The 16,055-nt window shown below is 41.4% G+C and overlaps 1 protein-coding gene across 1 annotated transcript in view; it reads right to left on the reverse strand.

Annotated features, from left to right (window-relative positions):
- Positions 1 to 16,055, reverse strand: part of LDLRAD4 (low density lipoprotein receptor class A domain containing 4) — a 282,754-nt gene that overhangs the window by 175,451 nt on the left and 91,248 nt on the right. Inside the window, exon 3 of the mRNA XM_082753635.1 lies at positions 3,390 to 3,848. Coding sequence (XP_082609761.1) covers positions 3,390 to 3,429 — 40 coding nt within the window. The 5' untranslated portion in view covers positions 3,430 to 3,848. The remainder of the gene's footprint in view (positions 1 to 3,389; positions 3,849 to 16,055) is intronic.

A 16,055-nucleotide genomic window follows, 5' to 3' on the forward strand; every position in this document is an offset into this window, starting at 1 on the left:
GATTTTTTGAACCTAGACTGTCCTCCAAATGCTCTCCGGCGTAACTGCTAATTGCTCAGATATTGCTTCAGCTATTTTACCCTATGCTGAAGAGATAATTTAATAAGCTGCAGGTTGTTTTAAAATACCTATCTTATCTAATTAGCTTATAATCAGTCCTGCTCCTGTTCTGTTTAGAATTCCTACCTGTCTCAAAGTAGTATTCCTTTCCTTGCTGCCTGATTGCGCCTGATTGCCTTTTTGGCAAAGAAGGATGCAAAAAGAAGTCATTAACTACTGGGTCCTCCCTGCACACATCAGATCATGGGTATTGCCTTTCCCTCTCAGTAAATAGTCCAGAAACTCAGTCTTCCTCTTATTCCTGGTGAGAACATAGCACATTTCCTTATTACCATGTCCTTTACTAGCTGTGCTTTGTTTCATGCTTTGGCCTATCCAGTTTGGCCCTTGCATTCTTCTACTGTTCTTGTATATTCATCTTGATTATGTGTCTAGTTTCCACTTTATGAGTCCTTCTCATTTTTTTGTTCATGCAATTTTGTCTCTTATTGGGATACACTTTCATATTGCGATACCTTTTATTTGTGCTTTTAAAACCCTTTATTATGACAAGAAAAAGTTAGTTCCTTTAGAAATCGTAAGCCGTCCTGAATTTCTTAGGTTTGTTTCCCAAGAAATCTTACCTGTTGGTTCTATTAGGTTAATTAAGTCTACTTTCTTGCATACCATTGCTTGTATTCTGAAGTTCTCTTTTTTCCTCTTCTGAAGAACGAGCTCACTTGCCTGTGATTGCTATCACTCAAATTGTCTTTTACTATCATAGGCTCAACCATCTCTTTCCTAATCAAGCCTCGGAGCACATCCTTCCCATTGCCTTTTCTACATTCTGTAATCCTGAATCTATTACACTTGCATCATCTACAGAAATTAGTATTTAGCCAGTAAAGTTAAAAGGGTTTTACCATGTGCTGTTGTCTGGTAATACATGATAAACACAGCATATGTCTTGGAGCAAGAGCCATCTACAAAAAATGGCAACTTTGGCATCTGTACCAGTAACATCAGCGTATCGATGTGATCAAAGCGTCTCCTAGCCATACCTACAAGCTTTCCAAGGTCACAGCTATTAGTCAGGTAGAAAGAAGTATTTTGAAATACTCCAAAGGTGGCTTCACAGAGGCAACATCCTCCAAGGCTTGTTTTAACAGCACTATGTTCAGCTGTAAATTGAAAATGATTACCCCAATCGTTCCAATAGCTGCAATCACTTAGCATTGCTAGATTCAGTGTTGACACTGCACTGCTTTCAGATATCAGAGCTTTTTCTGTACAAATTAGCTCACTTCTGCATACGGTCATGCCCCCTCTGCTACTAGCCACTACTTTTTTCTTCTACAGCTAACCCAGCATGCCAACAAAAGGAGGAACACAGCAAGGATCACAGGAGAAACTATATGCACCTACCATTACATGTTACTGCAACTCTTAAATTGGCGTAACATGCTCCCATGAGTTTCTGTAAGAAGTAACATAACTACCCACTTTTACTGCTGAATGTGTTATATAAATCTACCAAGGAAAAAGAATGACCTCAAAAAAAAAAAAAAGAAAAAAAAATGGATATCAAGTTGATTCAAGTTGGGAAGTCCTTGCCTTCTTATCATCTAAAAGCAATGGCAATTCAACCTGTTTGCTTTACAAGTCCCCTGCCCATTTCTTTTACATGTCTCCTGAACGTACGGTGCAACTTGCCTGAAAGTTTGATAATTCTTTAGTACAGCTAAACATTTAATAAACATTTAATAAACATTTTCAAATGTTTATTAACTTCTTTACCTGAGGGCAACGCCAAAAGAATAAAAGAACTCCTTATGAGAGAGAGCACAACCCTCATACTGTCAGTGTCCAGAATGGGTAGGAATCTGCTGGGTTGTCACCACAATTTGATTGTTGTCCCAGGCCTCCAGGGACACGGGTTTCATTTTTCTGAAATTTCTGCAGCCCTCTTTGCCATTCCCCTCCACCCAGCAGCAGTTGCGAGGTCAGCGACTCTCTGACGCCCCGCTGCCTGAGCAGTCTGATCCGAGTGCCAAGAATCCCGACCCTCTGGGAGCAAAGGGAGAGCTGAGGCTGTGGCAGAAGAGGGTAAAGTTGGAAAGAAAATAATGTAATATTACAAAGGTGCTGAAGGTAACAGAGTTTTCAGCAGAGGGGAGAGCCACAGAAGGAGGGAACAGATACCCAAAGAGGAAGACTTCCAGTGGAGAGGCAGGAGGAGGAGAAGGGCTAGCAGAGAGTGGTGAGGAGGACTCTGTGAGGGTGGATCTGCTGTGAGATAGGGCAAAGGGGGAGCCTGCCCTTGGGGACACAAATAGTTTTGTTGTTCCCTCTTGGGAAGACCTTCTAGAACAGCAAGGAGCCCGAAGGAAAGCAGCTTGAGACAGAAAATGATCATCCCATACATACAACCCCCAATCCAGCAAACTTCTAAAGGCAAAAAGTCTCCATCAGAAAAATAAATGCCTCACTCATTGGCTACTTTCACTGTGGTACTAACCCATTATCTAGACCCTCTAAACCAAGAGAACCATCCGGCTGATTTTCTATCCATTTCTTACAGGGTCTCAGCTGGCCAGCAGGTGTGAAAACACGGTGACAGCATTTTCTGACCCCCATTTCCTTTCTCCCACCTCTTGGATTAGACACAAGGCACCCAGTGAATTCCAGTGGAGTTCACACCAGAGGGAGCTTTCCTCAGGGAAGCCCACCACCTTCGTATCCTCGCTCTTACTACACTATTTTCAACACGTCTACGGGGAAATATATTGGAATCAGTTGCAAGAGTGTTCAGTTAAACCCTTTGGTTTTGCCACATCAAGTACTGCTGCAACTGGACCAGGTGGGGAGGAAGGGAGGGAGTCCAAGCAGAAGTTATCTGGCAAGTCCTGCACAGAGGTGTGCTCTGCTCGAAGGGAGAGAGAAAGCTCAGAGCTACTGTGTTTCTGAGAAGCCTCCCGACATAAACAATGTCCATCCTGCGCCCTCGCCAAACTCCCATGTTAAATATAAGAGCAACTTAATCGACTATATTTCATACAATGCAAATAGGCCCAGCCGACCCAGGAGGCCACTCGTTGTTAAGCTGTTGATGAGTACTTTAATGAGGAAAGCTTCGATATGCCTTCCCCAAGGCTTATAACCATCCATTTCAGGGGGCAGGAAACACAAGATCCTACTCTCTATTAACACAAGTGTTGAACTGTTTCTCAAGTGAAATGTTTTAAAACATTATTTAATCTGGAAGTACTACAAGATGCTACACAAATTATTTTTGAAACTCTAGTAAACTGTCCCAAAATAATTAGTGGGATTAGAAGAGAAGTCCTTACCTGTGAAAGCATTTGTGGCCTGAAAACCAGCTTCCTGCATACTGCTCTCCCAGCGAAGCTTGTGATTCCAACCTTAACCTGTCCTTACTGGAGACAACTGCTGAGCTTGAAGCTGTCAAGTCACTTCCATCTTAGCTCGTCAGAGTCCATGTCTCGTCCCATTCCCGGCTTTGGCACCATCCAATTCCCACCTGATCCCAGGTCTTTCAATCTGTAGGCACGGAGGATCTGCAGTGAAGCCAAGCAGCAAGCGTTGGACAGTCCCATCAACCAGCCAGCCAGAGAATCTGGGCCATGATGAATGCAGAAATGAAGAAGTTCGCCCGGCAAGACTTTATTTCCCTTTCACAATGAAGTTCTAATCCTCTGTTCATCCAGCACCATTTTTTCAGGTCCCAGCGAACGGTGATGTTCAATTGTCTCTCCTCTCTTGTGTTTGTCTCCCCTCAGGCACGCTCACTGAGAAATTAAAAAAGAAGAGATTATGTTTCCTGATGACCTGTAGCAACATTAAAATTAACAGACTCCAGGGAACAAAAACCCAAAACACATTATCAGGGATTGATTGTACACATTAAAGGAGATCTTCAGAAGGCAAATATTGCGATTTTGCTGAGATGCAAAGTGTGACCACACAGCTCTTTGAAGTGCAAAGAGGAACAGTGCTAGGGTGTCATATGCATCTCTGAGAACATGATGTGATTTACATTTCAAAAGCCATATTTAGCAGAGATGGGGGCAGCAATACAATAACAAAATTGCAGTTAAAAGGGAAAAGGAAAAATACTCAAGGCTCTCAAGTCTAGTCTATTCAAAAACCACAGTGAGATTATTAGCATTTCACATAGCTGCTTCCCTTCTTTTCTGGAGCAGGGAAAGGGAGCGCTGGATGCTGACACCGTACATGCCATTCTGTCTTCTGAGGTTAAAAACGTCTGAGGTTTATACGTCTGTGCTGTTGATTGTATAAAATCTCAATCGTAAGCAGATGACACCACTCAGATTCGGTAATGTTCAAAATACCCACAGGCTATGCAAGGGAAAGGTGGCAAGTTGCTCCTGACACTACTTCTCCATAGGAGCACGGCTATCTGCAGCTCCTTGAAAAGCAGAGCTGCTACATAGCCAGCTTCTAGAAAACTAGGATACATTTACAGGGCGAAGGAGAGCAGCAGACAGGTATATATTTAGTGAGAAGATTATTTTAGGAGAAGAGGGATGATTTTGCTCACAGAAGGAAAAGAGGACTTGGGAGAAGAATCCTCTCACTGCCCAGCCATCCTCCTCTGTAGCAGCACTTGGCTCACCTAATTCAGTAGCACAGGCAGGTCAAAGCTACATCAGTGATGATATTACAGCCTACTGACGGATTTAAATAAAAAAGGATCTGTTCTCAGGTGTGCTGCTGCAGTCAGGTGAGCTTTACACCTGATGAGCACTGCTTTCTTCAGAACATACGGAACGAAAGCTGGTTGCTACGTTGAGTTTCCCATCCTAATAATGTTGCGACCAATTTTATGATTTTGGGAAACCAGTATTTCTGAAAACCACAAGTTTGTCTCAAGAAAATAGCACGGGACTAACTAATTAGTCAATTGTATTAGAGTCCAGTAACTTGCACTCAACTCATGTAAGGTTACAGATCACATTCAAGACAATTTTCCCACTTCTTACCCCAAATATAACAGGCAAATTAAAGGAAACACTACAAAGACTTCACCTATAATATTTCCTATCAAAAAAATTGAATAACATTTTAGAGAGTGCTAAAAATGCTACCATTACTCAATTTCAGCCCTTCAAAGCGCTCTGTACAACTAAGAATGATTTAATATGAGCTCATTTTATCCTAAAGTGCATAGTACCGAACACGTATAATATACAAAAACCATAGCACAAATTCCTCTTGCCTCTTCACAGTGTGCTAACTATTCTATAATGACTACAGATTGATGCTGCACTCGTTTCCCAAGCTTTTTCTCTAGAGGTCTGACTTTCTTTTTTTATTTATAAGAATAGCTCCGTATTTGCATTCACATTTCCAGCCATACAGCTTTTGGTTTATAAATCCACAATTTCAGTGCATTCTATTTTCAGCATTTTGATGTCTCTCCCCATCCTAAAGATTCTCAAGAAACGCACACCAATACCTTAGCAACCAGGGAAAATCTCTCATTGCTACTAAATAATTGTATCTTTGTATTAGATATACCATACTTCTGATTCCGAAGAGAATAAAATACATCCGCTTGCCTGAAAATTAACTTTTTGTTAGAAGAAAAATTATTTTCCATGCCTTCAAAGTCTCTGTTAAACTTGTTAGGAAGCCAGCAGTGGTGCAGAAATTCTACAATGCTGGCACGTTCAGCAACTGCTGCTTTTGGAGACAGAAAGCCTGCAATTTTAACATTACAGGACACAGAAACTCTTCCCGAGTTCATTCAGACCTTGAAATTTGAAAGGTACTGCACTGAAGCATCACGTTTAAGCCCTCCCTTAAGGCCCCAAATGAAAAAAAGAGGCTGATATCTGATGATTGCCCTAAATGAGCATTTTCTGTTGCTGCAGAAGCACTCTTCTCCCTTGGCAGACAATGAACTGTGCTCCAGAGACACTGCTCTGGCAGGACATGAGTAAGGGGGAAGCCTCTGCAGTGCTCAGAGCATCCTCTGCCTTTCCACAACTCAAAACCCAGCTGGGCTCCGAAAAACTGCTTCACACTACAGCTAACTGGTTGATTTAATGAGTGTTTTCAACAGGTAGACCTTTCGCCAGCCAGTCAGTCACAATTGCACAACAATGTCAGTCAAGTCTCTTAAATTTCCAGTATTCCCAAGAGGAAGAAGACAAAGCACAGCAGCTGATACCACAGCACATCGGGAAAATGGCAAATTCCACTTTTAACAGCATGTAAGGATATGGCTACTCTAATATGACTGCTCTACTGCACTCTATGGTACTCTTTTTTTTTTCCCATTCAAGTGGAACTGATGTTTAAGCAGAGGTTTGTGCTTGTTTCCTAGCAGACTGGCACGTTTGCATGCACAGGACGGACACGATACAGCATGGCTCGGCCAACCTCAGCGAAGCCTTGATCCTTGATTGCAGGGTGGTGCAGAAACGTTAAACAAACCTGCTCACAGGAACAGAGCCTGAAAATACTTTTCTGGAAAGGAGAGAGGAAAGTTAGCAGTGCTGACAGCACTACAACAGTGTGCAGTCTTCAGTGCAACTACTATGGTCTTCACAACCTGCGGAGACCCCAAGGGGTACACGTCCCATTAAACTGATCAGATGGCAAAGAGAAAATCCAGAACACAAAGACTAGATATTTTCTCTTTGCTCCATCTGTTACCTCCTTCCCAATTGCAACAAGAACTCTGCTTCTGCTTTCAGTCACCCACTGCAGTATTACATGAGTCTCTGAAGGAAACCAAGCAAAATGTTGTGTTTTATAAATATGTGGCTGTTCTAGAAAGATTTTCAGCTACTATGCACTTACATGATTGAATGCCTGAGAAAAATCAAACCCTTTTCTTTTCATCCTCTCTACTTTTCTCAGATATGGTCCTGGGAAAGACGCCACCACCTAAACCTCGCACAAATTGCAAACAAAATATTTTGACTATTTAACACACACTGTGAGTTATAGGTTCTCATGGTATGTTTAGCTAGCCAACCTGTTATTGCTCTTTTCTAAATATTTGAAGATTCAGTATTAAAGGGCAATTTTAAAAAAGAATCTGAGAGAGAAAAGCAGCAGCCAGGGAGTGTCATTAAATCCTCCAGTGATATCTACACTTTATGAAGTGTTGTACAATCATTAGTTAGGACCAAGCCTCAAGGAACTTGCATGGGAAGAAGCAGAAAAATAGCATTTTTTCCAGGACTGGTATCTCCATAACATCTTGAACAACTCAAAGACATTGACCAAAATGTATACACTGTAGCTTGTTTTTTGTTTTTTGTTCCCATTTCCTTTCCCTATACACAGCCCATTTCTCTGGCCACGTGCTGTTGGTTCCCACACGCAGCAAGAACTCGCTGAATGCGTTGTCAGAAGGACTACAGCCATGAGAAGCATCTCCAGCGGTTGGCTATGGCACAGGACACCCTAAAGGACAGCTGTGGCTTAATTTAACTTCAGCAAGGGAGGATTCATGGCTCAAGCTTTTAGCTTTCAGGTTAAGGAAGAGTAAAAGGGCAGCGAGACTGAATCCTGCAGTGCTGCTCCCAGCACGGGTGTTCAACACCCGCAGGGCTGGCAGCAGGGCCCCAGCTCAACAGCAGAGCCCAGCGTGCCTCCAGACCCCAGGAGAAAAGCAGGATGCCTGGAGCCAGGACAAGCTCTGAACCATCCGGATGCTTCTACACTTTGCTGAAGTAACAAGGCCTGCACCTCCTACATTTTAAGACAGCATCGACTTGGAGAGAGATTTAAGAAGTTTCTGGCTGGAAAAAAAAAAAAAAAAATCCAACATTCTGTATTTACAAAACAGTGTTTGTAAGAAAAAAAATCTTTTAAAGTTTGCTAAAGCAGTTTAAAATGAAGCCTGTGTGCACACACATAGGTCACCTCTCCATCCCCTGTTGGGTTTTGCTTCTTATGGAGACTTCTAAACTAGATATTAATATTTACCAGTTATACCTACTCTTTCTTAGATGGTAAGGTCTGTCTGTGTTTTACTGTGAGATCTTCATTTATTTTATTTACTTCTATCTATAATTTGTCTTCCCTCCAAGATAACATTGCACTACTGCTAAGTGAATCCTGGTTCTTGGGAAATCCTGTGCTTCATAACTCAAAGACCACTTAGAAAATTCAAGGCGACTTTCACAGGAGAACATACACAAATCAAACTGAAAACCAGATGTTTAAAATATGTTTATCTAATCACATCTTTCTCACACACACATATACATCATTTGTTTTCACTTTCTATCTTCAATATTTGTACAGCTTCCTCGTGACATTTTAAACAGCTGCTGTATTTCACTTTTTTAGTGAACTGCAGTGACTGACAAAATTAGTTTCAATGTTATGTCATACATATTTCTATTCCTACAGATTCTTTCAGATATGCTTCAGCTTGTTCAGGAACAGTGTCCAAGTTTTTTCCTTCCTTTTTGTTACAGAACTCCCTGACTTGCAGCAAACACGAGGACGATCAAAGCAAGTTGTGGTCCTTCTGCATTAGCTGAAGCAGGAAATGGGTCTTGAGAAGAGGGCACGTTGCCAACACGAAGCATCTTTTTTTCTAGCCTGTTAGAAAATGTTCTAGAAAGCAAGATGTATCCCCAATGTCAATGCCAACACACTGCAAAAAAAACACTACAGGCAAGGTCCAGTTTAAAAGAAAAAGTAAATAAATGTTTCAGCAAAGACATTTCTCCTCCTCCAACTCCTCCTCTTGTTTGGTTACTTCTTTCTGGAACGAAGCAATGATATAAAATCAGTCTGTTTAGTAGCTTCATGCCAAAGCAAATAGCCTCTGGTAATCAGATAGCAAGGAGCATTTCACTTGGACAAATCCTATAAATAACTGATAACACAAAGGAGCATGCCACATTTCCTTCCATTAATCTTGTTAACTGAAATAATTAATTTGAGTCCTCTATTTTCTATCTCTATGAACAAACTAAGAAGCCATGCATTTTCCCATAGCTCTGCTGACAGAATGCAGTAAAACCCCAGTGGAAAAGTTTACTAAAATCTCCATGACAGGCTATTGGGTTTGGATGAGATAATTATTGGGAGAAATTGTACAAGCTGTGTTATGCAGGGCAAATGAGAAGATTGCGTTGTTTATTTTTGGACCTTAATAAAACTATAATTACCAGAAGTTGTCAAGAGAAATCATTAATCATGCTGCTCTATGAACCTCAACAGTTAGAGAAAAACCTGAGCTCTGAATTTTATTTGCCAAAATAATGAAGAGGTAGTAAGAGCAGAATCCAGCCCCAATTAATCTTTTTCCAAAGCAACGTGGCATTGGGTTTGAATTTGCAGAAGGCTGGTAAAAGTATAAATTACACTGAGCAGCCTGGACAAAAGACAATTTTTTGCCTTGTGTCCCTGTGACTTGTATCAGAAAGGAGCAGTTGCCAGAAACCTGGAGGACGGTGCACACCTCAAGTCTTCTGAGCACCCAACACCCAACCGCACCCCAGTTTTTGCAGTCACACCTACTGAGTACCCAGGTACACAGTGGCAGCAGGATAAGGATGTCACCTGTTTAACTCTGCTGTGCCGTGCAGGATGTGCAAGCACAGAGCAAATGCCTCAGGAGAGCATGGTGTTTTTTCCTGCAGCAGACCATACCTGTCAGCCCATGCCAACTGTGCCCAGTCCTCAGAGACCTGGGGGCACCATTCCTCTCTCCATCGACAGCACCTTTGGGGAGAGGGGGCTGCACCCCTTGGGAAAAAGGTACACAGCCAAAACACCTCCCAGTACATTAACATACACATAAACACATAAAGATCCATATACGTGTACCAATTTTGTGCAAAAAAAAAGCAGACTGCAGGAATCTAGGCCAAGCTGCACTTAAGTTTTTGAAGGCAGAAACATCTGTACTCTGATTGCTCTGGAAGGAAAATGCAGAAGACAGCATCTCCCACATGGAAATGTCAAGCAGTGTATGGACACAGAATGGTGCAGCCCTCCCTTGAGACATGGCTGGGGACTGTGGAAACTGCTACCCATGGGAAGCTGAAAATTCAGAGCTTAATAGGAGAAGTCATCAGAAACTATTCCAGCTTCTGTCAAAACTCTTAGTATGAATGAAAAAGCACATTTTGGCAAATGCAGAAGAGAGCGCTGAAACCCTGCTAACTGCACTGGAAAATAAACTGATGCTGAAGAGACTCAAGGAGCAAGGAAGCTGCTGGAGAATAAAACTACGGCCCTTACAGCACTTGGATCTGCTGTGTGCTCTGCTGGGGAGCGAGGGTACTCTGACACCTCAGGGAGATACCGCATGCTGGGCACTTGGACCACGACCAAAGAAAATCCTCTTCTGCTAAAGAACAAAACATGAAGTTTACAATTTAATTAGCACAGACTGTCATCATATTAATTGAAGAAGCACCGATAAGAGTTTTGTAACTCTCTGGAAGGCTGTTTCAGTCAGTGCTATCTAAGTCCTTCTGGTGGGACCAGGAGTGCAAGGGACATAGGAGAAAGGCCCACTACGACTTCACACACACTGCTACACACAGCCAGCTCTAGTTTCCCACAAATGAAACCATGCCACAAGAATTCATCTGGTTTATTTACAGTGTCTTAGCAGCCCAGATGCATAAAGAAGCTATCCAGAGAGGGCAAGCCCAGTTTAAAGAAAGCAGGGACAGGCACTGGGCACACAGGGCGCTCCCAGCTCTAGGCCTCTTCTAACAAAAGGAAGCTTTTGTGCCTCAGACGGCCTATGTAGATCATGTACCGCACAGATCAATCCGTTTTACCTTCAGTACCATAGAAATTAAATGAACAAACAAGAAAGTGTGACAATGTCCAGAAAGGATACTTGTTTTATGAAATATCTGAAGCTTCCCCTGCAGAACTCCACCACATGTTAGAAAACTGGAAACTCCTGCAGCCTGCTGCTCCATATTCTACCAGTTTTGATTTTCACATTAAGCTAAAGCAATCTGCATATGGCAATAGAGATTCAGACTCCTGTTTGCCCCTGTTAAGACCAGGTCTCCCTTTTGCCCCATACCTGGGAAAACCAGCGAGGTTAACCCATATGATCACCATCGCACTACAACCGAGCTCCAAACCCAGTGCAACAGCCCTGAGACCCAAACCAGTAATGAGGTTTCCAGACACTTTGCTTTCCTGGGCATCTACTTGAATTTTATCCCCTGAATGACTCGAGGTAACAACCAGATTAATGTGGAGTCTGTATAAACAAGTCATATCCAGGCAGAAGTTTCACACAAGTCCGTGGTGCTTTTGCCCATGCCAGGCCGCACCAATTCATCTATACGACACTCCTGCACTCCTTCAGCACATAAACACGTTTCCTTCTAAACCCCATGCTCAGTGGGGCTTAAGCAGTTGCCTCAGTAGTTCTCAGTTACAGCAATACAACTTTACTCCAACTTTCAGCCTGGAAGTAAGAAAAGGAAGAAAATAATGGTTCAGTGTCTCTCTTATTATTTTTTTTTTGACTTGGGAGATTTGCCTTTGTTTTTTCGGAGGTGTTACCTGATCTTTCTAGGCTCTGATGCCACTAGTAAAGTGGCTGCAACTTCTACCTGTGGATTTAAGGAGCTACAAAATGCTTAGGTAACAGGGGTGATTACTAATAAAATAGATCACAGAGAAGAAGCTAAAGCAGCATTTTGATTAATTTGATTTTGCACTTGAGTGAACAGATCATTCCGCAAGCCCCAAACAATCCCATTAGTGTTGTAAAATCACCCCAAAGAAACTCTTTTTACTAACTAATAGGCCAGCATTTTTTTTTATTTCCAGCAATACTAACAAGACAGTCTCCTTTAAGACTGTCCTTCTTTAAAAAATCTGTTGGAAAACAACCCATAAAATAACACAAAATGCAAGCGGAGAACACAGTTGGGAAGCAGTATCCTCCGGTGATCAACTAAATCTCATTTTCCAGAGAACAACACGGATTCAGTTCAAATCCCTCATTACTTAACAAACAAAAGCAAAGAGGTTATTTTTTTTCTTGTCCTTGAAGGACAGCTTCTTACATAAACAAACAGCATAAAGGCATGGGAACTAACGTTGTTATCAGTTAAATCTGAATAATTCCTCTAGTCAAGAAGTTCTCGTTTAGTACTGCCATAAGAAGGTAAACAGCACTTCAAATCTCTTGCTTCAGCTGTAATTCAGAAATCATCTTTTTTTTTTTTTTTTTAACCAATATTTTCATTAACAAATGTATTTTAATATACCTTTGTCATATTTTAAAACCCTTCTTGCTATGCTCATGTGCCATTATTTGGATGCAGCTGAAGTGCTGTAACTGTATGCAACTAAAGCAGCTTGTTAGCAATGCAACACCGAGAGCACCTCCATTAACTAATTAATTGAAAGCAAAATACACTCTAAGGTTTTTGACAAAACAGCTCAAAAACTGGGATTTGCATTAAGGACAGGCTTTTTTGTTTCTCTCAGGCAAACATCCCATTCACCTGTTCTCATCTGGCACTACCCACCCCTTTAGGGAAATCTGACCTCTCAGGCCTTGTTTCCCATTGTCCATTCAGGCACCTGAACACAATGGTTACTTTCAAATACCCTTAAGATTATGTGTGTGGTCCTTCAAGCCTACCTGCCACTCTTCTCCCACCCCAACCCTGTGCCAATAGACACAGATCCCTATAGGAAGGGCCAACACCTATGTAGTTTATAGATAATTATGAAGTGTTATTAAACATTCACAGTTACAACCAGAAATGCTGCAATCTTGCTTCAGAAGAAAACTATGATCTCTGCAGATGAACACCACCGCCTTCCTCAGCCACGGAGTTACAGCTTTGCATTTTCCAGAGGCGAACTTATCATCAGTCTTGCCATAAAAGCAAAGAATACCTTTTTTCTTCTTTTTAAACAGGTGGAAAACATAATGAAAGTCTGACTTTGTGCCTTTGATAATTCAGCTTCCAGGATTGTGGAATGCTTTCAAATAGGGGCATCTGCCTCCTGAATCACAGCCCTATAGCTGAGAAAAAGCAGTGAACTTATTAATAAAGCATAATAAAGAGCCAAGCATTTGGGCTGGAAAGATGCAAGGAAGAGAAGAGACTGTCTTCCTCTCAAAATATTCAAGAGACAGCAAAGCTCATCCAAATAAACTGCAGTTTTCTGCTGAGGAGGCAGCTGGAGCCAATAACGCTGATGATTCTTATTCCACTATATCCCACAGCAAGACACACACCTATTTAAAGAAAACAGAAGGGAAAGCAGGAGAAATCCCACCTGTATTAAACAACACCACATAGCTAAAGCTCTTGACAGCGCAACCCATTCCCATGCCCAAGGAACAGGCAGATGGGTGTATGTATGTTCTTTCTGCTAACAGCATTGGCAGAAAAGGGCTTCATATCAACACTTCAAATACTAAAGAGAGAAAACAGGACAAAAATAAAACAAGAAACGCTAGGATCTCAGAAGAGTTAAATATCTAGAATTTTGGATCAACAGTCTGAGCATCTTATATAACACAGTTCATCATATGTCACCCAGTCAGTCAGGCATCAAGAGCAGAAACTGGGTTAACTGCAAAATTTCTAAGAAACCAACTGGAACCGTGATTTTAAAGCACTTCAGAATGCGCCAAATGCTTGGGTGCACTGTTCAAAATTAATTACCATCGAATTAAATATCTGCACTTCACATTCTTTACAAACACAAAATCTTTGGGGGTTGAACACTGATCCTGCAAACAACAACGACCACTTTCTGTAAAGGTATGCAGCACTTTCCACCGCTGATGCAAGTTAACACCCATGTGTAAGAAAACTTTTCTGAGGTAGGATGGTGGTCCCAGATCCCACAAGCAGAGCCAAATCTTTATACAGGCATCCCCTGCTCGGTCAGCCTGTGCAGGCTTGATTTAATTTTTCCATCTGCAGCCCAAAGTCACCACTGTCTTGCCCTTCTCTCCTGCCTCATCTTCCAGAATGGGACAAATAGTAATGCCACGCTATGGTCACTGAGAGGATGATATCCAACTGAATTGTGCACAGCTGTCTTCCTGTAACAAAATGAGAGAACTACTCATTCTTTTCAGTGTCCCGTCCCCCCACCCTCCTTTTACTTTTTCTTGAAGGACTAAGTTGTGAGCCACAAGCAGGACCAACCCTGATTTACCTAGGCATTTTTCTGACTTTGCTCACCCCTTCTGGCTTAACACTCATGCTCTTGGCTCTGTTAGTGTTTTTCTTCATTTTTAAATAACATGCAAGAAAAACTAACTGAAGTAGCATACAAAATCTGTTCCCTAGCAAAAACAAAAACAAACAAACAAACCCTAGCATGTTAATTCACTACACATTTTGGAATTTGTGATAGGTCACTTTCAAGCACGTACATCTTCACAATTTTAAAACTTAATTACCAACAAAATGTCAAAGGTTTTGCTCCTGTTAAATCATGTTATACATCAAAACAGAACCATTTTATAATTGAGACTTTGTGGCAAGACTGAAGCTCTAAACTTATTTTACATACAGGAGCTCAAAAAAAGCCCTAGGCCTTTTTATTATTTATTAAAAACACACGGAACAGACGAGGAAAAACATCCAATATGCATTTGCAGACAGAACTATGTGGATTTTTAACAAATAACCAAATCAAATTTACCTTGTGGCCATAAGCAAACATCAAAAATGCCAGCTCAGAGGGCTATTTTCTTTCAGTAACACTATCACTTTGGGAAACTATTAAAATAGCACAAACTTAAAAGCAGCACTGGCAAAAACTGAATGCAGTTCAGCTCCAGCTTCCAACTAGATGCCTTTTTTGCACACATATGCTCTGCCTTCCATTACTCAGCTGCATAATATAAACCACCAAACTGCACTTACAACAAATCTGATCTGACAATGCCAAGTTTTAATTGAAACACATGAAGGCAGTTGGGCAATGCACGAGCATTTTATAGGGAAGCCAGAAGAGCTCACAGCTGGATGAAGCCTCCACCCCTGTAAGGGAGAAAGGGATCGAGTTTCTTCACTTTATTTTAATCGTTCCTTCAAAAAAATAGACGAATCTGCTAAATCAAAAAAGCAAATAACACCATACATACCTTCACAGTCTGAAAAAAATCTTTCTTTTCAAAGCGTATAAACAGTCTGATATGTGGTGACTTCAGGAAAAGAAAAAGTGATTTTCTAACTGTTAGTGAATAAAACTCCATACCTTCTCCCAGTTCCCAGAGGAGCCTTCTTACAACCTCTTCATGTTATAGTAACATTCAATGACCTATCAGCATTGTAAGAGCTATACAAAGCATCTCTGAAAATTGTTTGGGTATTTGTGTATGCACTTGTGCCTGTGCATCTTTATATAAAGCCCTGCACACACATTGTGCCTGCAATATATGCTCTTTTAAAGCACCTCATGGCATTAATGCAGATATTTTTCTGCTTCAAGACGAAACTAATTTACACTAAAAAAAATTAACCTCAAAATAACACAATTCAGTACTTTTGCAGGTAGTTCTGCCAAGATTAATAATTCAATTTAACCATGAAAATGAATGGAAAGGAGGCAAAGGAGGATAACTAACAAAAAATATCAAGAAGCAAACATGCTGCACACAAACTAAAATACATTAGCGGTAGCTCAGATTTAACTTCCAGAAGTCAGACTTTGTCATTCCACTTAGATGGATGAAAAATGCACAACTTCACTTTTCATCCCCTGCCCCCGGAGAAAGCACACACCTCAGAATTCAGGGTGCCCTTCAGACACAGCACAAAGGACATCTGCCTATTTTTGGTTTTGGAAAGGCAAAAGGCTGGTCTGAGACAGAGGCTGCTCGATCTTCTTCCCATACTGGTTCTCAACTCTTCAGACAAGCTTGTCAGCAAAGCTCTACCACTTACAAAAGTCGTCCTGCCCATGCTCAACTATGTTAAGATTATGGATGCCAAAAAAAAAAAAAAAGTCTTGGTCCTCAACTA

This window comes from Aythya marila (assembly GCF_965140915.1).
Source record: "Aythya marila genome assembly, chromosome: 2".
Classification (NCBI taxonomy): domain Eukaryota; kingdom Metazoa; phylum Chordata; class Aves; order Anseriformes; family Anatidae; genus Aythya; species Aythya marila.